Source organism: Chiloscyllium punctatum, chromosome 26 (genome assembly GCF_047496795.1).
Source record: "Chiloscyllium punctatum isolate Juve2018m chromosome 26, sChiPun1.3, whole genome shotgun sequence".
In the NCBI taxonomy this organism is placed as follows: domain Eukaryota; kingdom Metazoa; phylum Chordata; class Chondrichthyes; order Orectolobiformes; family Hemiscylliidae; genus Chiloscyllium; species Chiloscyllium punctatum.
In genome coordinates, this window is record NC_092764.1 from 4,426,304 (window position 1) to 4,453,854 (window position 27,551).

The 27,551-nt window shown below is 46.5% G+C and overlaps 1 protein-coding gene across 1 annotated transcript in view; it reads left to right on the forward strand.

The window, feature by feature from the left end:
* LOC140453230 (uncharacterized) overlaps positions 1-27,551 on the forward strand; it is a 144,600-nt gene that overhangs the window by 108,385 nt on the left and 8,664 nt on the right. Inside the window, exon 3 of the mRNA XM_072547805.1 lies at positions 25,496-25,533. Coding sequence (XP_072403906.1) covers positions 25,496-25,533 — 38 coding nt within the window. The remainder of the gene's footprint in view (positions 1-25,495; positions 25,534-27,551) is intronic.

Consider the following 27,551-nt stretch of genomic DNA (forward strand, 5'->3'; position numbering starts at 1 on the left):
GTGATGGGGTGTGGGTAATGGAGTGGGAGTGATGGGGTGATGGGGACGGAGTGGAGGTGATGGAGTACGGGTGATTTGAAGGGATGGGGGTGATGGGGACGAGGCTAATGGAGTGGGAGTGATGGGGTGATGGGGATGGAGTGGGAGTGATGGGGTGATGGGGTAATGGAGTGGGAGTGATGGGGTGATGGGGATGGAGTGGGAGTGATGGGGTGATGGGGTAATGGAGTGGGAGTGATGGGGTGATGGGGATGGAGTGGGAGTGATGGGGTGATGGGGATGGAGTGGGAGTGATGGGGCGGTGGGGATGGAGTGGAGGTGATGGAGTACGGGTGATTTGAAGGGATGGGGGTGATGGGGACAAGGCTAATGGAGTGGGAGTGATGGGGCGGTGGGGTGGGGAGGGGGTGATGGGGTGTGGGTAATGGTGTGGGACTGATGGTTTTAGGGTTTTGGGGCGGGGTGATGAGATGAGTTGGGGTTTTGGAGTAGGGGTGATGGAGTGTAGGGGTGATGGGGTGTGGGTAATGGTGTGGGACTGATGGGGTGTGGGTAATGGTGTGGGAGTGATGGGGTGTGGGTAATGGTGTGTGGGAGTGATGGGGTGTGGGTAATGGTGTGGGACTGATGGGGTGTGGGTAATGGTGTGGGAGTGATGGGGTGTGGGTAATGGTGTGTGGGAGTGATGGGGTGTGGGTAATGGTGTGGGAGTGATGGGGTGTGGGTAATGGTGTGTGGGAGTGATGGGGTGTGGGTAATGGTGTGGGAGTGATGGGGTGTGGGTAATGGTGTGGGAGTGATGGGGTGTGGGTAATGGTGTGTGGGAGTGATGGGGTGTGGGTAATGGTGTGTGGGAGTGATGGGGTGTGGGTAATGGTGTGTGGGAGTGATGGGGTGTGGGTAAGGGTGTGGGAGTGATGGATTTGGGGTTTTGGAGTGGGTTAATGGGCTGAGGGGTGACTGGTTGGGGTGATGGGGTGTAATGTTGGGATTGAGGGAGGTGGTTGGGGAATGGGCAGGTGGGAGATGGGGATGTGTTTGTGGTGGGGTGTGGTATTGGGAGTGAGGGAGGTGATTGGGGATTGGGGTGAGGCTAATGGGGGCAGTAATGGTGGCTGTAGGGGTGATGGGGTGGGGTGATGTGGTGTAGGTGATGGGGTGGGTGATGGGGTGTGGGTAATGTTGTGGGGGTGATGGTTTTGGAGTTTTGCGGTGGGGGTGATGGGATGGGGTGATAGGGTCGGGGTGATGGAGTGGGTGTGATGGAATGGGGTTATGGGGTGGAGTGATGGGGTGTGGGGATGATGGTTTGGGTGGGGTGATGGGGTGTGGGTGGTGGTGTGAGAGTGACGGATTTGAGGTTTTGGGATGGGAGTGATGGGACAGGGATGATGAGGTGAGGGTGATGGTGTGGGGGTGATTCTGTGGGGCTAATAGAGTGGGGGTGATGGTGTGGGGATGATGGGGCAGTGGAGTGGGGAGGGGGTGATGGGGTGAGGGTGATGGGGTGGGGGTGATGGGGCAGGGATGATGGGGTGGGGTTAATGGAGTGGGAGTGATGGGGTGGTGGGGTGGGGTGGGGAGGGGGTGATGGGGTGTGGGTATGGTGTGGGAGTGATGGATTTGGGGTTTTGGAGTGGGTTGATGGGCTGAGGGGTGATTGGGTGGGGTGATGGGGTATGATGTTGGGATTGAGGGATGTGATTGGGGAATGGGCAGGTGGGTGATGAGGATGTGTTTGTGGGTGGGGTGTGGTGTTGGGAGTGAGGGAGGTGATTGGGCATTGGGATGAGGCTAATGGGGGCAGTAATGGTGGCACCAAGGCATGGGATTGGATTTAGGTTGCCGTACCAAATGATGAGCACAGCTGTGATGGGCTGAATGGCCACTCCCTGGTTATGAGCATCATTGATTCTCTGAACATTGGGTGAATTCTCCTAGATGATGTTGCCTTTCAAACCTGTGGTCCCATAACATTAAAATCTTTGCAAAGAATGTCTCTGAATCAATAGCTGGCTACAGACCACGACTTAATATACATTTGACATTCTCTCCTGCAAATTAGTGCTTATACTGCTGCAGATTTATTCACTGATCTATATTTCATCCAGAGAGGTCTTCATGAATATTTCATAGATCTGATTCATTTCATGGTTCAGTTTTACATTACGGACTTTAAATTTTCTTCCCTTGCATTCTGATGCTGAATTATGAATTTCAATTTTCCGATTGAGTTGATCGCTCTCTGTCTCGTTTCCATTGATCTGATTTCATCCAATCTCAGCATGAACGCAGCCCTGGCCACACAACACTGAACCAGTCCGATACAAGCAAAGATCAGCTCTAACAAAGGAGGACACTGCTTTTGAGATGAAACGTTCAGTTAGTCCCACTCCCCAGCCTTATGCTCCCCGACAAAAATCCTCTTCGAGTAATAACTGCGGTAGTGCTCTAAGTCACTTTGGTCACCTCAATCACAACATGACATCCTCGAAATAACACCTTCTCCTCTGTGACTCTGAAGTTACAAAGTGAGTGACCCTTACCCTGCTGAATAATCACTGACTCTGTACGGTTACACAGTGAGTGACCCTTACCCTGCTGAATAAACACTGACTCTGTACGGTTACACAGTAAGTGACCCTTACCCTGCTGAATAAACACTGACCCTGTACACAATTACACAGTGAGTGACCCTTACCCTGCTGAATAAACACTGCCTCTGTACGGTTACACAGTGAGTGACCCTTACCCTGCTGAATAAACACTGACCCTGTACACAGTTACACAGTGAGTGACCCTTACCCTGCTGAATAAACACTGACTCTGTACGGTTACACAGTGAGTGACCCTTACCCTGCTGAATAAACACTGACTCTGTACGGTTACACAGTGAGTGACCCTTACCCTGCTGAATAAACACTGACTCTGTACGGTTACACAGTGAGTGACCCTTACCCTGCTGAATAAACACTGCCTCTGTACGGTTACACAGTGAGTGACCCTTACCCTGCTGTATAAACACTCTCTCTGTACGGTTACACAGTGAGTGACCCTTACCCAGCTGAATAAACACTGACTCTGTACGGTTACACAGTAAGCGACCCTTACCCTGCTGAATAAACACAGACTCTGTACGGTTATACAGTGAGTGACCCTTGCGCTGCTGAATAAACACTGACTCTGCACGGTTAAACAGTGAGTGACCCTTACCCTGCTGAATAAACACTGACTCTGTACGGTTACACAGTAAGCGACCCTTACCCTGCTGAATAAACGCTGACTCTGTACGGTTACACAGTGAGTGACCCTTACCCTGCTGAATAAACACTGACTCTGTACGGTTACACAGTGAGTGACCCTTACCCTGCTGAATAAACACTGACTCTGTACGGTTACACAGTGAGTGACCCTTACCCTGCTGAATAAACACTGACCCTGTACACAGTTACACAGTGAGTGACCCTTACCCTGCTGAATAAACACTGACCCTGTACAGTTACACAGTGAGTGACCCTTACCCTGCTGAATAAACACTGACTCTGTACGGTTACACAGTGAGTGACCCTTACCCTGCTGAATAAACACTGACTCTGTACGGTTACACAGTGAGTGACCCTTACCCTGCTGAATAAACACTGACTCTGTACGGTTACACAGTGAGTGACCCTTACCCTGCTGAATAAACGCTGACTCTCTATGGTTACACAGTGAGTGACCCTTACCCTGCTGAATAAACACTGACTCTGTACGGTTACACAGTGAGTGACCCTTACCCTGCTGAATAAACACTGACCCTGTACAGTTACACAGTGAGTGACCCTTACCCTGCTGAATAAACACTGACTCTGTACGGTTACACAGTGAGTGACCCTTACCCTGCTGAACAAACCCTGAATCTGTACGGTTACACAGTGAGTGACCCTTACCCTGCTGAATAAACACTGACCCTGTACACAATTACACAGTGAGTGACCCTTACCCTGCTGAATAAACACTGACTCTGTACGGTTACACAGTGAGTGACCCTTACCCTGCTGAATAAACACTGACCCTGTACAGTTACACAGTGAGTGACCCTTACCCTGCTGTATAAACACTCTCTCTGTACGGTTACACAGTGAGTGACCCTTACCCAGCTGAATAAACACTGACTCTGTACGGTTACACAGTAAGCGACCCTTACCCTGCTGAATAAACACAGACTCTGTACGGTTATACAGTGAGTGACCCTTGCGCTGCTGAATAAACACTGACTCTGCACGGTTAAACAGTGAGTGACCCTTACCCTGCTGAATAAACACTGACTCTGTACGGTTACACAGTAAGCGACCCTTACCCTGCTGAATAAACGCTGACTCTGTACGGTTACACAGTGAGTGACCCTTACCCTGCTGAATAAACACTGACTCTGTACGGTTACACAGTGAGTGACCCTTACCCTGCTGAATAAACACTGACTCTGTACGGTTACACAGTGAGTGACCCTTACCCTGCTGAATAAACACTGACCCTGTACACAGTTACACAGTGAGTGACCCTTACCCTGCTGAATAAACACTGACCCTGTACAGTTACACAGTGAGTGACCCTTACCCTGCTGAATAAACACTGACTCTGTACGGTTACACAGTGAGTGACCCTTACCCTGCTGAATAAACACTGACTCTGTATGGTTACACAGTGAGTGACCCTTACCCTGCTGAATAAACACTGACTCTGTACGGTTACACAGTGAGTGACCCTTACCCTGCTGAATAAACGCTGACTCTGTATGGTTACACAGTGAGTGACCCTTACCCTGCTGAATAAACACTGACTCTGTACGGTTACACAGTGAGTGACCCTTACCCTGCTGAATAAACACTGACCCTGTACAGTTACACAGTGAGTGACCCTTACCCTGCTGAATAAACACTGACTCTGTACGGTTACACAGTGAGTGACCCTTACCCTGCTGAACAAACCCTGACTCTGTACGGTTACACAGTGAGTGACCCTTACCCTGCCGAATAAACACTGACTCTGTACGGTTACACAGTGAGCGACCCTTACCCTGCTGAATAAACACTGACTCTGTACGGTTACACAGTGAGTGACCCTTACCCTGCTGAAATAACACTGACTCTGTACAGTTACACAGTGAGTGACCCTTACCCTGCTGAATAAACACTGCCTCTGTACGGTTACACAGTGAGTGACCCTTACCCAGCTGAATAAACACTGACTCTGTACGGTTACACAGTGAGCGACCCTTACCCTGCTGAATAAACACTGACTCTGTACGGTTACACAGTGAGTGACCCTTACCCAGCTGAATAAACACTGACTCTGTACGGTTACACAGTGAGTGACCCTTACCCTGCTGAATAAACACTGCCTCTGTACGGTTACACAGTGAGTGACCCTTACCCTGCTGAATAAACACTGACTCTGTACGGTTACACAGTGAGTGACCCTTACCCTGCTGAATAAACACTGACTCTGTACGGTTACACAGTGAGTGACCCTTACCCTGCTGAATAAACACTCTCTCTTTACGGTTACACAGTGAGTGACCCTTACCCTGCTGAATAAACACTACCTCTGTACGGTTACACAGTGAATGACCCTTATCCTGCTGAATAAACACAGACTCTGTACGGTTACACAGTGAGTGACCCTTACCCTGCTGAATAAACACTGACTCTGTACGGTTACACAGTGAGTGACCCTTACCCTGCTGAATAAACACTGACTCTGTACAGTTACACAGTAAGTGAGCCTTACCCTGCTGAATACACACTGACTCTGTACAGTTACACAGTGAGTGACCCTCACATTGCTGAATAAACACTGACTCTGTACGGTTACACAGTGAGTGACCCTTACCCTGCTGAATAAACACTCTCTCTGTACAGTTACACAGTGAGTGACCCTTACCCTGCTGAATAAACACTGACCCTGTACACAGTTACACAGTGAGTGACCCTTACCCTGCTGAATAAACACTGACCCTGTACAGTTACACATTGAGTGACCCTTACCCTGCTGAATAAACACTGACTCTGTACAGTTACACAGTGAGTGACCCTTACCCTGCTGAATAAACACAGACTCTGTACAGTTACACAGTGAGTGACCCTTACCCTGCTGAATACACACTGACTCTGTACAGTTACACAGTGAGTGACCCTCACATTGCTGAATAAACACTGACTCTGTACGGTTACACAGTGAGTGACCCTTACCCTGCTGAATAAACACTCTCTCTGTACAGTTACACAGTGAGTGACCCTTACCCTGCTGAATAAACACTGACCCTGTACACAGTTACACAGTGAGTGACCCTTACCCTGCTGAATAAACACTGACCCTGTACAGTTACACATTGAGTGACCCTTACCCTGCTGAATAAACACTGACTCTGTACAGTTACACAGTGAGTGACCCTTACCCTGCTGAATAAACACAGACTCTGTACAGTTACACAGTGAGTGACCCTTACCCTGCTGAATAAACACTGACTCTGTACAGTTACACAGTGAGTGACCCTTACCCTGCTGAATAAACACTGACTCTGTACGGTTACACAGTGAGTGACCCTTACCCTGCTGAATAAACACTGACTCTGTACAGTTACACAGTGAGTGACCCTTACCCAGCTGAATAAACACTGACTCTGTACAGTTACACAGTGAGTGACCCTTACCCTGCTGAATAAACACTGACTCTGTACAGTTAACAGTGAGTGATCCTTACCCTGCTGAATAAACACTGACTCTGTACGGTTACACAGTGAGTGACCCTTACCCTGCTGAGTAAACACTGACTCTGTACGGTTACACAGTGAGTGACCCTTACCCTGCTGAATAAACACTGACTCTGTACAGTTAACAGTGAGTGACCCTTACCCTGCTGAATAAACACTGACTCTGTACAGTTAACAGTGAGTGACCCTTACCCTGCTGAATAAACACTGACTCTGCACTGTTACACAGCGAATGAGCATTACCTTCCCACTCTTGATGTAGTTACTGACTTTTATCGAGCTAATGGATTAGGAAACCACGAGGAGTGCATAATAATGGATTCCTTGTTACCCACACATCGCGTCTGCTGGAGTCAATGTTCTCCCAGATTGTCAACTTCAAACAACGAAGCCAAAATAACAAAACACTACAGAGTTGTAGAAAGATATGAGAAAGATGAGGGATATAGGGAGAGAAAGGAATAAGGAGAGGGTTGTAGAGACAGATGGAGGATAGGAAAGAAAGAGAGAAGGTAGAGATGGGATTTGAAAATTCGACAGAGGACAAACAGGAAGAGAGAGAAAGAGAGAGTGATCAAGAAATAAATAGATGCAGCGATAAAAAAACAGAATGGAGGATAAAGTAATCAACATGGAGGGAGCTTTAGAGAGAACATTAGAGACAGAGAGAAAGTGACAAAGTGTAGGAAACAATGACAAAAACAACAATGAAATAAATGGAAAATAGAAATGAGGAACAAATAATTGAGAGGCACGATGATAGGAAACAAGGAGTTGTCTTTGGTTAATTTTAAAAACAGCATTTCTGAGTCAGACAGAGACAGTGACAGCTGGTAGTCTGTACAAATTGAATATATCCGAATGTATTGGCTGACAATCACACAACACAGTGCCGTCTGTGAATGCAGTCATGGAGATGACCTTTAACACAGAACAACCTTTCACACAATTTAAGTACTCATACTAACACTTGTCATGCCATACAAACTGAACACTAACTACAGACAGGTACATGAGATCAATCTGGAACATCTGTGAATGGTTAAATAGCAGAGGTTTGTCAGTGTGACACATTCAAAAAATAACGACATGTAAGGAAGCAGTTTACACTCATAAAGAGTCCTCCTTGCCAGGGGTAAAACCAGAAACTACATAAACTATAAGAAACTGAAAGAACTGCAGATGTTGTAAATCAGAAACAGAAACAGAAGTTGCTGGAAAAGCTCAGCAGATCTGGCAGCATCTGTGCAGAGAAATCAGAGTTAACATTTCAGGTCCGGTCGGGTTCTGAGGCAGGGGCACCAGACCCGAAACATTAACTCTGATTTCTCTAACACAGATGCTGCCAGACCTGCTGAGCTTTTCCAGAAACTAAAGGAACATTGTTCACAAATTCTCAGCACAGAATGTGGCGAAAGGAACCAAAGTACAAAAAAAACAGCAAGTCAAATAATACAATTGGTCAAAGAAAATGTAATAAGAGACAAAAGCAGAAATTGCTGGAAGCATCTGTGGAGAGAAATCAAAGTTAACGTTTCAGGTCTGGTGACCCTCCCTCAGAACACGTTTCTAGCATCTGCAGATATTTTGGCTTTTTTGTCAAATGTGATAGGAAACTTGCAAGTGATATCAAAATCCACGCCACAAACAATTACACCCACTTTCAGATCAAGGGAGTGGTCAGAATCAATGGGGGAGGGGTGGAGCAATATGTTGACCCTGGATAACAGTGACATGGCAGAGAGTGAGAGAAGCAAATATGGACCTGCTGAACAATGAGGTTGTGTTAGTTATCATAGCGGAGGAGGGACAACATAGCCCAGGGTCATGTGTGCATTGACTAAGGGATAGGGACAGCGCTAAGTTAGCATAAAGAAAATAAAAGCTATGAAGATGCGGTATTGAGTATAAGAGCTGGCAAGTCATGTTAAAATTGTACAAGACATTGGTTCAGCCGCATTTAGAATACTGTGTACAGTTCTGGGCGCCACATGACCAAAAGGATGAGGACGCTTTGGAGAGGGTGTAGAGGAAGTTTACGAGGATGTTGCCTGGTATGGAAGGTGCTCGCTATGAAGAGAGGTTGAGTAGGTTAGGATTATTTTCATTAGAAAAAAGGAGATTGAGGGTGGACCTGATCGAGGTTTATAAAATCATGAAGGGTATAGACAGGGTGGATAGAGACAAGCTTTTTCCCAGGGTGAAGGATTCAATAACCAGAGGGCACGCTTTCAAGGTGAGAGGTGGAAAGTTTAAGGGGGATACACGCAGCAAGTACTTCACACAGAGGGTGGTGAGCGTCTGGAAAGCGTAGCCAGTAGAGGTGGTAGAGGCAGGCACGGTAGATTCATGTACGTTGCGTCTGGACAGATGTATGAGTAGGTGGGGAGCAGAGGGATACAGATGCTTAGGAATTGGGCGACAGGTTTAGACAGTGGATTTGGATTGGCTCAGGCTTGGACGGCCAAAGGGCCTGTTCCTGGGCTATAAATTTTCTTTGTTCTAAGAAATTAATGAACTACAAAGAGGCAAACTCCCAGAACCAAAAGATTTCCATCCCAGAGTTTAGAAGGAAGTTGCTGAGAACATTGCAGGTAATCACTCAACGTTCTCTCCATTTAAAAACATCGCTCTCAATTGGAAAATTGGACAGGCTGCTATTTGGAAATGGTGACAGGGACAGCATTGAGTTGCAGAGCAGTTAGTGAACATCAGTTGTCAGGAAATGCCTCAAGTCTATAACTGGATGCAGTGAGTGAGCAACGAGAATATTTGCAGTTGGTCAGAGAGAGCAACATGGATTTGTAATGTCACACCTGACCAACCCAATTTAATATTTTGGTGAGGTGATTAAAATAATATAGAGAAATATCTACAGATGTTATTTATCTGGACTTGCAGAAGGCGTTTGACCAAGTCCTTGGGGGACTGTAAACTCAATCTGAATGTTAATAAACTATTGACCTCGTTTGGAACTTTTTGAAACAAATTTATTTGTTCATGGACTATGGGCTTTGCTGGCATGGTCTATGTTTATTGCCCATTCCTAATTGCCTTAAAATGAGAGACTTTCTGAACAGTTAAAAGTCAATGCAATTGCTGCGAATCTGGAATCGCATGTAGGATGGTGGATTTATTTCCCTGATAGATGAGTGAAGCAGTATTTGTGACAATAATTGCTGTGGTTGCCATAAATGAGACCATCTTTCAATTCCAGTATTACATGAATGTAAACTCCATCTGCTATTGGAGTGGGATTTGAATCCCAAAGTACTTGCTCAAGTGCGTGTACGTTCAAATACCACTCTCAGACCAGCCCCAATGAGAGTGACTGAACAGCAGGCAGTAGAGAGCAGTATGTGAAGAGGGTTGGAATATAAAAGCACTGATGTGCTACTGAGACTTTATAAAGCTCTGGTTAGGCCCCATTTGGAGTACTGTGTCCAGTTTTGGTCCCCACACCTCAGGAAGGACACACTGGCACTGGAACGTGTCCAGCGGAGATTCACACGGATGATCCCTGGAATGGTAGGTCTAACATATAAGGAACGGTTGAGGATCCTGCGATTTATTCATTGGATTTTAGAAGATTAAGGGGAGACTTAATAGAGACGTACAAGATAATAAATGGCTTGGAAAGGGTGGACGCTAGGAAATTGTTTCCGTTAGGTGAGGAGACTAGGACCCGTGGACACAGCCTTAGAATTAGAGGGGGTCAATTCAGAACAGAAATGCGGAGACATTTCTTCAGCCAGAGAGTGGTGGGCCTGTGGAATTCATTGCCGCAGAGTGCAGTGGAGGCCGGGACGCTAAATGTCTTCAAGGCAGAGATTGATAAATTCTTGATGTCACAAGGAATTAAGGGCAATGGGGAGAATGCTGGTAAGTGGAGTTGAAATGCCCATCAGCCATGATTGAATGGTGGAGTGGACTCGATGGGCCAAATGGCCTTATTTCCACTCCTATGTCTTATGGTCTTATGGTCTTATAGAGGTGTTCCACCAGGAACTGTGGTGGGGCCTTAACTATTCGCTGTTATTTATTAAAGCCAAATTTGCTGCTGAGACAAATAGACATTGTGAGTGGTGTTATCAAATACATAAAATCACAAAGAGATATCAATAGATTAAGTAAATGGGAAAAACTGTGCTGAATAGATTTCAATGTTGGCAAATTAGATTACTTACAGTGTGGAAACAGGCCCTTCAGCCCAACAAGTCCACACCAGCCCACCCCCCTCCATCTAACTCTACAGGCAACTTAACCAATTCTCCTAACCTGCACATTTTTTGGATCGTAGGAGGAAACCCATGCAGACACAGGAAGAATGCATAAACTCCACACAGAGAGTCGCCTGAGGCAGGAATTGAACCCTGGTTTCTAGCACTGTGAGGCAACAGGGCTAACCACTGTGCCACCGTGCCACCCACAATATGTGGTTACTCAGTCTGGATGTGAAAAAAGACAGGACCAGGGAAATGTATTCCTGGTGAGATGTTAGAAACAGTGGGGAACAATGAGAGTTGTGAGCTCAGGTACAAGCATCTTCAAAATATCATGAACAATATAAAGACGATTAGAATGCTGACTACAGTGATTTGGAGATGCCAGTGTTGGACTGGGCTGTACAAAGTTAAAAATCACACAACACCAGGTTATATTCCAACAGGTTTAATTGGAAGTACACTAGCTTTGGGAGCGACGCTCCTTCATCAGGTGGTTGTGGAGAACACGATTGTAAGACACAGAATTTATAGCAAAAGTTTACAGTGTGATGTAACTGAAATTATACATTGAAAAATACCTTGATTGTTTGTTGATAGTTTCACTGCTTTCATGTGTAAATCACAAAACTTTTTTTAAAAGTTACATTCTCAGGTTAACTGTAACAATTGGTGTCAGCCCAGATAAGATGTTGAGATGTTGAAGGTGTTAGTCCCTGTGTTCCCTGTCTGTGCCATAACGTTTAGACTGATCTAATCTAAAAAATGAGCTAACAGAGTCTTACATGGATTCATGCAGTTTTTAAGCAAAGTACAATGTAACTCTGCAAGTACAAATTCACCCAACAAACATATATATATAGTGTGCATGTGGGTTTTTGTGTGTGTGTCTGTGTATATGTGTGTGTCTGTCTGTCTGTCTTTGGGTGGGGAGGTTGTGAGTGTGAGAGAGAGAGTATATGTGTGTGTATGTGAGTGTAAAGTGTCTAAGTCTGTGAGAGGCTGCATGTGTGAGGGTGTGTGTCTATAGGAGTGTGTGTGAGTGCTTGTGTATATGTGTGTCTGTGTGCATATGTGTGTGTAGGAGTGCATGTGTGTGTGTGAGTGTGTGTGTGTAGGAGTGTCTCTGTGTGTATAGTGCAATGGTGATCACCTGTAATGTGACATGACCCCAAGGTCCCGGTTGAGGCCCTCCCTATGGGTACCGAACTTAGCTATCAGCCTCTGCTCGGCCACTTTTCTCTGCTGCCTGTCCCAAAGTCTGCCTTGGAGAATGGTCACCCGAAGGTCCGAGGCTGAATGTCCTGCACCACTGAGGTGTTCCCCAACTGGGAGGGAACCCTCCTGTCTGTTGATTGTTGTGTGGTGCCCATTTATCTGTTGTCGTAGCCTTTGCTCGGTTTCCCCAATGTACCATGCCTCCGGGCATCCTTGCCTGCAACGTATAAGATAGACAACGTTGGCTGAGTCACATGGGTACCTGCCATGTACAAGGTGGGAGGTGTCCCCACGTGTAACTCCGTACAACCCTGTCACTGTAGGCGCTACAAGACATGTCAGAGTGTGGACATAGATACCACCATTACACGTGGGAACACCTCCCACCTTGTACATGGCAGGTACTCATGTGACTCAGCCAACGTTGTCTATCTCATATGCTGCAGGCAAAGATGCCCTGAGGCATGGTACATTGGGGAAACCGAGCAGCAGACAGGAATGTTCCCTCCCAGTTGGGGAACACTTCAACGGTCCAGGACATTCGACCTCGGACCTTCGGGTGACCATCCTCCAAGGTGGACTTTGGGACAGGCAGCAGCGAAAAGTGGCCGAGCAGAGGCTGATAGCTAAGTTCGGTACCCATAGGGAGGGCCTCAACCGGGATCTTGGGTTCATGTGACACTACAGGTGACCACCAGTGCATTATACACACGCGTGCGCGCACAACACACACACACAAACACACACACAGAGGCACTCCTATACACACACACACACACACACACGTATACACACACACACACACACACGTATACACAGACACTCACACACACTCCTACAGACACACACACTCCCACACTCATAGATGCATCCTATCACAGACTTAAGACACTTTACAATCACACACACACACACATACACTCTCTCTCACACTCACAACCCCCTACACCAGACAGACAGACAGACACACACACACACACACACAATATGTTTGTGGGGTGAAGTTGTACTTGCAGAGTTACATTGTACTTTGCTTAAAAACTGCATGAATCCATGTAAGATTCTGTTAACTCAGTTTTTAGATTAGAATCAGTCTAAACATTATGGCACAGACAGGGAACACAGGGGCTAACACCTTCAACATCTTATCTGGGCTGACACCAATTGTTACAGTTAACCTGAGAATGTAAATTTTTTTTAAAAGTTTTGTGATTTACATATGAAAGAAGTGAAACTATCAACAAATAATGAAGGTATTTTTCAATGTCTAATTTCAGTTACATCACACTGTAAACTTCTGCTATAAATTCTGTATCTTACAATCGTGTTCTCCAAAACCACCTGATGAAGGAGCGTCGCTCCGAAAGCTAGTGCTTCCAATGAAACCTGTTGGACTATAACCTGGTGTTGTATGATTTGTAACTTTAGAGTGAGAGGACTGGAAACCAATAATCTTCAGTTGCTTCATCAATAACTATCATCTCTCTATCATAAGGCCAGGATTAGGGATGTCACCAATGATTGCACAATGTCCAACATGATTCACAACTCCTCAGAGACTCAAATACAGCAACATCTGGGCAATATCAAGTCATGGGCTGACATGTGGCAAGGTACATTGACAAAATACAATGCCAGGCTATGACCATCTCCAATAACAGACAATCTAACCACCACCCCTTTACATTCAATGGTTTTACCATCATTGAGTCCCCCGCTATCAACATCCTGGGGGTTATCATTGACCAGAAACTCAACTGGACTCACCACATAAACACAGTGGCTACAAGAGCAGGTCAGAGGTGAGAAATCCTGCAGTGAGTAACTCCCCTCCTGACTCCCCAAAGCCTGTCCACCATCTACACGACACAAGTCAGGAATGAGATGGAATACTCCCCACTTGCCTGGATGGGTGCAGCTCCAACAACACTCAAGGAGCTCAACACCATCCAGGACAAAGCAACCGCTTGATTGGCATCACATCTACAAACATCCCCTCCTTCCATCACCAATGTTGAGTAGCAGCAGTGTGTGCAAGATGCACTGCAGAAATTCACCAAAGATCCTCAGACCGCACCTTCCAAACCCAGGCCCACTTCCATCTAGAAGGATAAGGGCAGCAGATACATGGGAACACCACCCCCTGCAAGTTCCCCTCCAAGCCACTTCACCTGATGAAGGAGCAGTGCTCTGAAAGCTTGTGATTCCTAATAAATCTGTTGGACTCTAACCTGGTGTCGTGTGATTTCTGACTTTGTCCACCCCAGTCCAACACCGGCACCTCCACGTGAGATCTACCTACAGCACATGGACGGCAGCAGTTCAAGAAGGCAGCTCACACCCCCCCTTCTCAAGGGGGCAACTAGGGATGGGCAATAAATACTGGGCCCAGCCAGTGACAAGCAAGTCCTACGAATTAATAAAAATTCTAAAAGAAATGGATTAGAGGTCATGTGCTAGCTACCCAGAGCCTAGGTTAGATGGTATTTGGATCTCTGTGAACAGATTTGGGGACGATGCCTGAGTAGGGGGATCATACCCTTGGAGAGAGTATATCAGATTTATTAGAATGATGCCTGCAGTTCAGGAGTCACACTACACGGACAGAATATCAGGGATGGAGGGGCAGTCTCATGAGGAGAGGTTGAGTACATTGGGCCTGTACTCATTGGGATAGAAGAACAGGAGGTGACCTGATTCAAACAGACCAGGTTCTGAGGGAACTCGACAGGGTCGATGTGGAAAGGTTTTTCCCTTGTGAGAGAATCGACGACCATGGAGCCACTTTTCAGAATAAGGGGTCACCTGGAGATGAAGAGGAGGTAATCCATAAAGGAATCAAGGGTTCAAGGAAAAAGACAGGAAAGTGGAGTTGAGGATGGTCAGGTCAGCCGTGATCTGACTGAATAGCAGACCAGACCTGATGGGCTGAACGGCCTACTCCTGATCCTATTTCTTATTGTCTTGGAGAAAAAACAAATGCAGATTATATTCTCTGGGGTTTAGACACTTAAGGTTTTAGAGGTAAAAAGGGCAAAAGCAGTTAACGTCATCAAAGACCCCTCCCACCTCAGATATAATCTCTTTCACCCTCTTCCATTGGGCAGAAGATATGAAACTTTGAATATACATTCAAATATATTCAGGAACAGTCTCTTCCTACTGTTATCAAACTTTTGAACAGACCTCTCGAATGTTAATTCTGATCTCTCAGTCTCTGCACCGTCTCTGCAGATGGAACACTATATTCTGCACTCTGGGATACACTCTGTATGGTACGATCTGTCCTGCACAGCTTAGAAATCAACACTTTTCACTGTATCTCCATAAATGTGACAACAATAAATCAATCAGTCACTCAATCATTGTAAAACAATCAGAGGCTCAGATTAGTTAGGAATTAGAAGCATTGCCAAAAATTATGACCAGACCTTTCAGGGTGAATGTAGCAGTCACTTGGGGGAGATGTTTGGGAATCTCTACAGCAAACACCAACTGATGCTGTACAGAAAGGAAATAGTACAGATGCTGGCAATCTCAAACAAACAGGAGAAAGCTGGAAAAACTCATCAGGTCTGACAGCATCTCTGGTGAGAGAAACAGAGTCACCAGTCTGAATTTTCATGTTACCAGGATCTGGAAATGCTCCCCTGAGTCAGCACCCACCAATGTAAATGATTCGATTCCCTACAGTGTGGAAACATGCCCTTTGGCCCAACAAGTCCACACTGACCCTCTGAAGAGTAACCCACCCAGACCCATTTTCCTCTGACTAATCCACCTAGCATTATGGGCAATTTAGCACGGCCAATTCACTTGGCCTGCACATTTTTGGACTGCTGGAGGAAACCCACGCAGACACGGGGAGAATGTACAAACTCCACAGGGGCAGTCTCCCAAGGCTGGAATCGAACCTGGGTCCCTGGTGCTATGAGGCAGCAGGGCTAACCACTGAGTCACCGTGCCAGTCCATGGGGAGGTGATAAAGTACATTTTGCATTCTGCACTTTGGCAATCTTGAGGAACAATTGTACAGATAAAAGTGTAGCCACAGATCCAATTTCCACTTGTTGTTTGTCCAAATTCTGACTGATGGCTTTTACACCTTTCATAAAAAGGTTTAAAATGCATGGAATTCTTTGAGAGGTACACCACTATTTTGGAGAACAATACTCATCTTTTCTGTTGGTCCAGGAACATCTTTAGGAGCAGCAAAATGCTCTTTGGAATTGTTAAAAGTAAATATAAATGGAAATAGCAAGTGGGTAAACTGTCAAGGGGACTCTAAAGAGAGTGTTATATTGTTAAGGCATTTAAACAACAGCTTGTAGCATTAAAATCAATGCTTGCTGCTTTGCTCTGTCTGTTAGCATCGATTTGGGGACAACCATTAAGTATACATGTTGCATGATGTATTTCACAACCTACCATTATCATGGCAGGGTACCGGTCAGTTCATATTTTGATTGACAGCTCCACCTGCATATAATGTGCCTAAAATGGGACTATGAATACAATTTTTATTTTACATATAAGGAATTAAGTAGTTTAAGGAAATTAAATATCGTGATTTTTATCTAAACAATAAGAGTGTTTTTGATACAGTGAATTAATCAGTCAGCACTTAGAACTTTACCTTATTTCATCTCATGGATCCTGTGGTCTAACAATACGAGATACTGGGTTAGTTGGCATGAAGGGTGTGGGGGGAAAAGGTGGTTTATGAGGGACATTGTTGTTATGCGTTGTAACAAAGCTAGCAAAAGGGCACAAAATATGATGGAGGATAAGGGATACTGATTGGTATAGATGATATGAGAAGCAGTGGAGTTTGGATCTAGTGGCATAAGGGAATGTGAGTATGAGGGGCCATAGCGAGAGGGTTTGCTGGACCTGAGATGATACGGGAACAAACGTCTTTTGTTTGCTTTTAAAACTGTCTCAATTCTCTTGTTGGCCACTAATCTTTCCCATATTGTATGTGTTTTCTTTCACTTTGAAACTAGCCATAACTTCCCTGGTTAACCACAATTTGGTTCCTAGAATCCTTTTTTAAATGTCTGCCATTGTTCCTCAACCATCATTCCGGCCAATCTCCTTTCCCAGTCCACTCCAGTCAATACCATCTTCATTCCTTTGCAATAACCGTTATTTAGGCTCTTACTTATAACATGGGATCTTCATCTTCTGATGCAAAGTTATTTCTTGCTAACATACTAATTCCATCTTGTACTAACAATGCTACCCCACCTCCCTTTCCTTCCTGCCTGCCATTTTAAAAAGTCACATACCCCTGAATAATTATTTCCCAGCTTGGATCTCCATGTAACAATGTCAATATAAAGAGTGTGAACATGTCCTCGAGTTATGAACCCCGTACTGACGAATGTACATTAAATATCCAACATAAAAACAATTTCTGTACTTACAAGTGGCTACATTAACCTCTTTTTTAAACCATGAATTCATGCATTTTGTTCTGAATACTACACACATTCAAATAAAGAATTAATTTTGTCTTTCTACTTTTTCTTACCCCTTTCTGTACACCTGTTATTTTCTGTCAAACTCTGGGTATCATCAGAATATTTATGGTACGATGCTGCTACACCTTTTACTTTGTAACCCGACACATCAGCCCCTTCCTGAGTCCCTCCCCCTCTGATGTATTTAAAGCCCTCTCTACAGCCTTTTCTACAATGTGGCTGATTCTTAACAGCCCTCTGGGCAATTAGGGACAGACAATCAATGCTGGCCGAATCAGTCAAGCCCTCATTCTGTGAGTGAATGTTTTATTTAAAAAGCCCTAAGTTATTTGATTTGCCAGGTCAAAACCCTTCAAGATTTTGAATATCTCAATCAAATCGCTGCACAACCTTGTGTTCTCCATGGAGAACAGTGACAACTTTATCAGCTTACTACTGTAAATGAAGTCCCTTGACCCTGGAATCATTCTTGTAAATCATTTCTGCAATCTCTCTGAAGACTTTGCCTCATTTCAGATTGAACACAATACTCTGATTGAGCCTGAACCAGGTATTTATAAAGTTTATAGAACTGTCTCACTTCTCTTCTCAGTGGCTGTCTTTAGAAAGTCAGGATTCCACATAGCTCTTTTTAACCACTTTCTCAACCTGTCTTGTTACCTTCAGTGATTTCTGCACATTTATAAGTCTGTAAGTTAGCTCGCTGATCTGGAAGGTTTGTTTTCAGACGTTTTGTCATCATGACTAGGTAACATCATCAGTGAGAGTCTCCGGTGAAGTGCTGGTGCTATGTCCCACCTCTCTATTAATTGGTCTTAGTTTCTTAAAGTGGGTGATGTATTTTCCGGTATTTTTCAAGGGAAGGTAGATGGGATCTAAGTCGATGTGTTTATTGATGGGGTTCTGGTTAGAATGCCATGCCTCTAAGAATTCTCATGTATGTCTTTGCTTCGCCTCTCCTAGGATGCGCGTGTGTGCTGTCTCAGTCAGAGTGGTGTCCTTCTACATCATTCTTGTGGTCACAATCTTCTCAAAAATCGCTGCTCATTTTGCCCCAGGTCCCTACACACCTGCACCCCCCAAGTTACAGTTATACCTTTAGGATTGTCACCCCTCATTCTTCCTACTTTATACCTCTCTTCATTAAATTGGAGATTTTTTTTAGATTAGATTATTTACAGTGTGGAAACAGGCCCTTCGGCCCAACAAGTCCACACCAACCCACTGAAACGTAACCCACCCATACCCATTCCCCTACATTTACCCCTTCACCTAACACTTCGGGCAATTTAGCATGGCCAATCCACCCTAACCTGCACATCTTTGGACTGTGGGAGGAAACCGGAGCACCCGGAGGAAACCCACGCAGACACGGGGAGAACGTGCAAACGCCACACAGTCAGTCACCTGAGGCGGGAATTGAACCTGGGTCCCTGGCGCTGTGAGGCAGCAGTGCTAACCACTGTGCCACCGTGCCCCCCATAAATTGTTAAATACACCAAGTGTCTGTCTGTCAATCCACCAGCCAGCCTCTGTCCTTCTGGTCCCCAATAGTCTCTCTGGCTGTTTGTTTTGTTCCACACTATTGTTTCAGAAAGTGATGTCACCACCGAGGTGAAGCTTAACTGGCCTGGAGCCACTGAGCTCATCTTTACACTCTTTATTTCCTGATACAATATTAGCAACTCTCCAATCCATCAGCATCACTTCTGTCCCGAAGGAGAATCGGAGTGAGCAGAGGCCATTCGGCCCTTTGAGCCTGCTCTACAATTCACTGTGATGATGGCTGATCGTCCAACTCAGTCGCCTGTTCCCCAGTTCCATTCCTTTCGATCCCTTTATCCCTCAGAACTATGTCTAACTCCTTCTTGAAAACATTCAGTATTTTGGCGTGTACTGCTTCCCGCTCTCCGGATGAGGTGAACAGCTTGTGCCTCTGTAATATCTCCCTGTTACTCCCCTCAGCAATTTTAGTTCTACTTCATCTGGCCCTGGTAACTTCACAGCTTAAAGAACAGCCAGTCATTCACATCCCTTCTCTTCATCAATGTGTAGTCCATTGAGAATCTCAAAAACGAACCCTCTTTCACTCCGACTTTAACGAACCTTTCTCCCTTGGCAGTGATAGATGCAGCATAAAGGTCATTTCCAGGGTTTCCACATGTTAATCACCTCCTAGCTCCCTACATTAACTGACAGTCTCTTCTCATTGCCTCTCTTTACTTCTCTCACTCTTTTTAATTATTCTCTCTCCGTAGTTTCTATATTCAGTCTGGTTCTCAGCTGCATCATTCTCAACTTGAAATCTGTCAGAAGCACATTTGTTTTTGCTTCACCTTGTTCTTGTTCTCTTTCATTATTCAAGGAGCTGTAAATGTATTTGTCCTATTTTCCCCCTCATTGGAATGTCCCTCAATTACAACCGAACCAGCTCCTCTGTGAAAGCAGCATATTGTCGCTTTCCTGTTTCGTCTGTCAACCTTTAATTCCAATTTATCTGAAACAATCCATTCTTGACACTATTGAAATTTACTTTTTCCCATTAATTATTTCTACTCCAGATTGCTTTGTGTTCTTTTCCATAAATAACCTCAGATGCTCAGGGGATGTTTAACGCAGTCCACAACCTGGGAATGCTCAGGAATTTCATTCATTACAACATCCAGCTCATTAATAACATAATTGAACAGTATCTCAAAGGAGCAGTTGGTGGAACAGGCTGGAGATTCAACTCTGCGATAGACAGAGGGAGAGTTACCAGGTCTGCTCTCACTGATTATAAACAGAAACAGATATAGGCAGCAGGTAGTGGAAGAAAAAGCTGCATTGGCATAGCACCTCTCACCAACTGGGGTACAGTCTAGAAATTAGAGCCAGCCACATCAGGAGAGATGTTCGAAAGCACAGCGACACACAGAGGGTGTGAGATGTTTCAAAGTTTCTTCCATAAATGGCAGTGGATGCTGAATCAATTGTTAATTTTAAATCTGAGACAGTTACAGTTTTGTTAAGCAAAGCTATAAAGAGGTATGAGCCAAAGGCAGATATATGGAGTTAAGCTCTGGATCAGCCATGATCTCATTCAATGGTGGCACAGACTCAAGAGGGTGAATGACTTGCTCCTTTCCCCATGTAACTGGGGGCAATAGGCTGGTTTGATGAGTTATTGCAGGGAACACAGAAGCAAGTTTGTGCACATCAAGATGGTAAAGCTCAGAGGATCTGTGTATGTGATGCTGTCCAAAGGATAATTATTGTGTGAGACACTGGGGATGAGGGGCTGGAATGAGGTCAGAAGCTGAATGACCCTGGGGGAACCCAGACTAGGTGTCATTGAGCAGGTTATTGCTGAGCAGGTGCTGCTCAATAGCACTGCTGGCGACACCTTCCATCACTTTACTGATGATCGAGAGGAGACTGATGGACTGGTAAATGACCGGGTTAGATTTCACAGAATGACATTGTCATAGTGCTGAAGGAGGCCATTCAGCCCATCGAGTCTGCACTGCCTTTCTGAACAGTTAGATTTAGTGCCAAACTCTTGCCTTCTCCCCCTAACCCTATACATTGTTTCTGTGTAAGTCACTACCCTCTGTCCTTTGGAATGCTTCAGTTGAACCTGTCTCCATCCACACGTCCAACCCCTGTATTCCAGACCCTAACCACTCACTGAGTAAAACAGCTTTCTCTCGCATCATTTTTGACTCTTTCCAAAAAACACTTCCAGACTGTACCCTCTGGTTCTTGATTCCTTGATGATTGAACAGTTTCTCCTTGTCCAGGTACCTTAGGATTTTGAAAACTCCCTTCCCGATAGTCCCTCCACATATTTGAAATGTACTGCATTCCAGACTACCATCCCCATCGCTGTAACTTGCTTCAGTGTCTACAACATGCCTTATTTTGCTACACCAGTCCTCTTTAACTGGATACAGAGTGATACAGCACAGAAACAGAACCTGTGGTCCAACTCCTCAATGTCCATGTTACCTAAACTGAACTGTACATAATACTCCAGCTGAGCTCGGAGCAATGTTCTCTACAGATTCAACATCCCCTGCTCCTTCTCATGCTCCATGGCCCTGTTAATGAAGCCTGGAACACTGTATGATTTATTAACAGCTTTCCCTACCTTTAATGTCGTATGCAGATGTACAGCCAGGTAACTCTGCTCCGACAGCCTTTAGAACAGTTTCCTTTATTCGATACTATCTCCATGTTCCATGCACTAAAATGCATCACCTCACACTTTCTGCACTGAACCTCATCTGCCACCAATCCACACACCTCACCACCACGTTTCAATGTCATTTCAGAGTTTACACTGTTCTCACAATGTGCAATGCTTTTGAGTTTTGTGTCAGCTGCAAACTTTAAAATTGTCCCCTGCACACCAAGATCGAGATTAATTAGATATAATCAGAAAAAGCAAGTGTCCCAACACTGACCCCTGGGGGGAGTCCCCCTATAAATCCTTCTCCAGCCTGAAAAATACCCATTGAGCATTCCTCTCTGTTTCCTATCACTCAGCCGTTTTTGTATTCATGTTCCTGCTGTCCTTGCCATACCAGGATCTCTCACTCCCCTCACAGGCCTATCATGGCGCACTGTCTTTTATTGCCCTTTGGATGCTCACTCCTACTTATTGACCCTCACTGCTACCTCTTCAAAACAACCCAGAAACTTAATTAGACCAATTTTCCCTTTAGAAATTTGCACTGACTCTTCCAAACGCACCCACCTTTTCCCATGTGACTGTTAATTCTATCCCAAATGATTATTTCTGGATAATTCCCCACTGCTGAAGTTTAAATGACTGATTAATAATTCCTGACATGATGCTTATAACCTTGATTGAAGAAAGCTGTAATGTTTGCAGTTCTCGTCGGCTCTGACCCCCCTGTTCTACCACAGACTGTGATCTCCCTCCAGAGACACAGTTACTGAGCACTCAGTCCACAGGAGGATGGGGGTACCATTCCCTGACCTCAATCTGATCTTGTGACTCTCTGGGTGTGAGGTGTATTGCTAAATAAATGCAACCATCCATGTTATCTGTGGGACCCTCTCTGTTCAGGTTTCAGCTCCTTGCCTTCCCATTAATCTATTTGCATCGTGTCCTGTGTGTCTCACTCTGACATCCCACTGTGACTCACTCACCGGGTTGCCATTGGTAACAGCTCAAATTACTCCAAAGGAATATCTTTTAAGTGTTTGCAAGGGGGAGACGACCTTAGGAACAGACAAGACGGAGATGGTATTAATGCCAGGGTCAGGTAAAGGGTGCTCCAGGAGGGGGGGGGAGGGATCAGGGAGGACAGAGAACAGGATAGTGACAGGAAAGGATTCAGGATGGATGGAGGGGATTGGGATCAGAGGGAAACAGAGTCTGAAACATAACCCGAACATGTGGAATGGGAGAGTGGCAAAGACTGGCAGCGGGTAGCAATTGAGATCCTAACACTGGGTTAGCGCACGGTCTTTCGATCCGCAGCTCATCTCCATCCCGGGGGGGTCGGGTGGGGTGGGGGGAGGGGGGGGGAATAAGGGAGAGAGCTGCTAATGTGGAGATCCCTGGGGCAGGCCCAGGATTGAGGTTCCTCAGAAACTTGCCTGCTGCTCTCTGCCAGACCTTCCACATTTCCCACCACTGTCCATCTTCTTCCCCTCATTCCAGTCAGTGTAGGCACATCCTCCATTCCTCCTTTCCCCTCAGCTATCTGCACTTTTTCTCTTTTTGTTTATCATTCCGATCAATGCTGCAGGAACATCACATGGACAGTTATTACTTAAACATCACTTCCCCATGAAGCTTTGTGTTCTGCCTTTGATTTATAAATTATAAAACGCACCATGTTGTAGAGCCAGAAAAAGCTAAACATTTTCTGCATGGTTTGGTCAACTTGAGAGAGACTCAATGAAGATACAAGCACAGAGTGGGATTAGGCCATTTGGCCCGTCAAGGACCTCCCCACAAGAACCTTTCACCCACCTCCTTCCCAGGAATGTATACAATTCCACCTTTAAAACATTCAGGGACTCAGCTTCCAATGTATGTCCTTCAGCTGGAGAGAGGGGAACCAGTGGAACTCACTGCTACAGAGGGCTGTGGAGGTCAGGCCATTGGGTATATTTAAGTCAGAGATAGATAGGTTCTTGATTAGTAAGGGGAATAAAGGGTTACGGGGAGAAGGCAGGAGAATAGGGTTGAGAAACATATCAGCCATGTTTGAATAGTCGGGCAGGCTCGATGGCCTGAATGACCTAATTCTGTTCTGGATGTAGGTTTGCTCACTGAGCTGGAAGGTTCATTTTCAGACATTTCGTCACCATACTAGGTAACATCATCAGTGAGCCTCCAGGTGAAGCCCTGGTGGTGTAGCCCGCTTTCTATTGGTATGTTTGGGTTTCCTTGGGTTGGTGATGTCATTTCCTCTGGTGATGTCATTTCCTGTTCTTTTTTTCAGGGGGTAGTAAATGGGATCCAAGTCAATGTGTTTGTTGATAGACATCACCAACTCAAAGAAACACAAACACATAAAAAGAAAGCGGGCTACACGTCCAGTGCTTCATCAGGAGGCTCACTGAAGATGTTACCTAGTATGGTGATGAAACGTCTGAAAATGAACTTTCCAGCTCAGCGAGCAAGCCTACATCCAGAACCTCAACCTGAGCTACAAATCTTCTCAAAGTTCGCTGACCTAATTCTGCTCATCTATCCTATGGTCTCATCTGATGGTTGTGGAAGATACAGTTAGACCCAAATGGCTTGTTCTGTGTCAAAGATTCCACAACTCAGTCAACATTAGTGAATCTTAACTTCAGCTCTGGCTTGCTCTGTCTGGGAACTGAAACACATTAACAAGCTGAACCTGAACTAAATGCCAGGCCTGGTCTGTGAGTTGATAATTTGAAAGATTCCTGTTCAAACTCTATCAAACTCTACCTGGTTGCGGCACATTCAAACCAGATTCTAAAAAGTGAACAAAGCAATAACAGACAAACAATTCCAGGGGACCAGTGACAATGTATAGGGATGGAAGTGAATCAGAGTCCAGAGTGTGGCGCTGGAAAAGCACAGCAGGTCAGGCAGCATCTGTGGAGCAGGAGAATCAATGTTTTGGGCATACGCCCATCATCAGGGATGAGGCCTCCTGCTCCTCAGATGCTGCCTGACCTGCTGTGCTTTTCCAGCGCCACACTCTGGACTCTGATCTCCAGCATCTGCAGTTCTCCCTGTAAGTGGATCGTGCACATTTGTATTCCTAGTGTTGTTTCTCATTAACATGGGAAATGGGTGTGACTGCCGATCTCAGAGGGTGGTCAAGAGTCAGCCACATTGTTACAACTACATCACATTTAGTCCAGAGCAGAGAGGGAAGGCAGATTTCTTCCCTAAAGGACATTACTGACCCAGATGGTTTTGTAACAGTTGTCAGTTGTTGCCGTGGTCACCATGAGATTAGCTTTTAATTCTGGGTGTTTGGAGCCCTGCTGGCCTATTGGGAATTATCCCCTGGCCAGAGGTAAGCCTTGGTCCTGGTTAGGAGAGCAATGGGCAGTAGGCAGGATGGGGTTTGGGGAAGGCACAGGGAGGCTTCAGGATGCAGGGGGTGGTGACAACTATCTCCAGGTTCACTGGGGCTCTGGGAAAAGCAGAGTTGAAGGGGAGGGGTGAGGAGGTAGGAGCAGGCTACAGGGTCTGGTGCTCTGTCCCTGCTGTAACACTGTCTCCATAATTACCACCAACCCAGGGCTGTGAGGTGAAAGGTCAATGTTTAACTCCACTCTCTAAAACATCGACTTTCTTCTTTCAGGATCAGGACTTCAGGTAAACCCACGACAGACAGGAAAGGTAAATTCAGCTTCATGTTCTGCTGTCTGAATAAGGGGCATTCATATCTACTCGGGGACAGGCAGGGGGTGGGAGGGGGATCTCGGGGGGGGGGGGGGGGTGGGCTGATGGGGGACACAGGGGGTGAGGGGGAAATGGGGCGAAGGGATCAATGGGGAGGGGAAATGGGGGTGTGGGGAGTGGGGGGGGAATGGAGGGCAGGGAGTGATGGGGGAATGGGGGGCAGGGAGTGAGGGGGGAATGGGGGACAGGGAGCGAGGGGGGAATAGGGGGCAGGGCAGGAGGGAGGAATGGGGGCAGGGAGTGAGGGGGGAATGGGAGGCAGGGAGTGAGGGGGAATGGGGGGCAGGGAGTGAGGGAGAATGGGAGGCAGGGAGTGAGGGGGAAATGGGGACAGGGAGTTGGGGGGATGAGGACACAGGGGCCAGAGGGGAATGGGGCAGTGGGTGAGGGGATAATGGGAGGGCAGTTGCTGAGAGGGTAATGGGGGTCAGTGGGTCATGGTGAAATGGAAGGGTCAATAGATGAGGGGGTATAGAGAGTGGATACGCCATGATGGAGTGATTAAAGTGAGGGATGCACAGGAGACCAGTTAAGAGTTTGGCTGAGACCTCGGAGGTTTGCAGGAGATTACAGCTTGGGTCAAGAACCCCGGAGTAAAATTCCTCCCTCAGCAACCACCCTCTCCCTACCCACTCTCTGTATTGCCCCCTCACCCTCACCTCCTCTACATCCCCCCTCTCTCCCTCCCCTCTCCCTATGTCCCCTCTCTCCCTCCCCTCTCCCATTGCCCCTCTCCCTCCCCTCTCCCTACTGCCCCCCATCCCTCCCCTCTCTCTATGTCCCCCCTCCCTCCCCTCTCCCATTGCCCCTCTCCCTCCCCTTTCTCTATGTCCCCCCTCCCTCCCCTCTCTCTATGTCCCCTCTCCCTATTGCCCCCTCCCTCCTCTCTCCCTATTGCCCCTCTCCCATTGCCCCTCTCCCTCCCCTTTCTCTATGTCCCCCCTCCCTCCCCTCTCTCTATGTCCCCTCTCCCTATTGCCCCCTCCCTCCTCTCTCCCTATTGCCCCTCTCCCATTGCCCCTCTCCCTCCCCTTTCTCTATGTCCCCCCTCCCTCCCCTCTCTCTATGTCCCCTCTCCCTATTGCCCCCTCCCTCCTCTCTCCCTATTGCCCCTCTCCCTATGTCCCCTCTCCCTCCCCTCTCTCTATGTCCCCTCTCCCTATGTCCCCTCTCCCTCCTCTCTCCCTATTGTCCCCTCTCCCTCCCCTCTCTCTATGTCCCCTCTCTCTATGTTCCCCTCCCTCCTCTCTCCCTATTGCCCCCTCTCCCACCTCTCTCCTTACTGCCCGCCTCCCTCCCCTCTCTCTATGTCCCCCTCTCCCTACTGCCCCTTCTCCCCTCCTCTCTCCCTATTGCCCCTCTCCCTCCCCTCTCTTTATGTCCCCTCTCCCTCTTGCCCCTCTCCTTCCTCTCTCCCTATTGCCCCTCTCCCTCACCTCTCTCTCTATGTCCCCACTCCCTACTGGCCCCTCTCCCTCCTCTCTCCCTATTGCCCCCTCTCCCTCCCCTCTCTCTATGCCCCCCTCTCCCTACTGCCCACCTCCCTCCCTCTTTCTCTATGTCCCCCTCTCCCTACTGCCCCCTCCCTCCCCTACTCCCCTCCCCCCCCCTTTTTGCAGGAAATGAGAAACAGAGTCTGATCAGTGATCCTGCACTGCCACCTGGTGGATAGACAGTGATCAGCTGGTCCTTTGCCTCCTGAGTCTGACATAAATGACATGGTAATGTTCCACTCGAGGGTCCGCCAAATGGCTCTTGTACACGAGTTTCAAGGAGTAGACACAGGCCAGACGATGAACAATAAACATCTCAGCAAATGTGACCGTGATCCTGACACTGGAACAAAAGCAGGCCTTGAACTTACTCTGCCATTCAGTTCCATCCTCATTAATCTGTATCTTAAAACTATCTCCTCAGTTTGACCAACACTTTTAATCACTTACCCAACAAAAAAA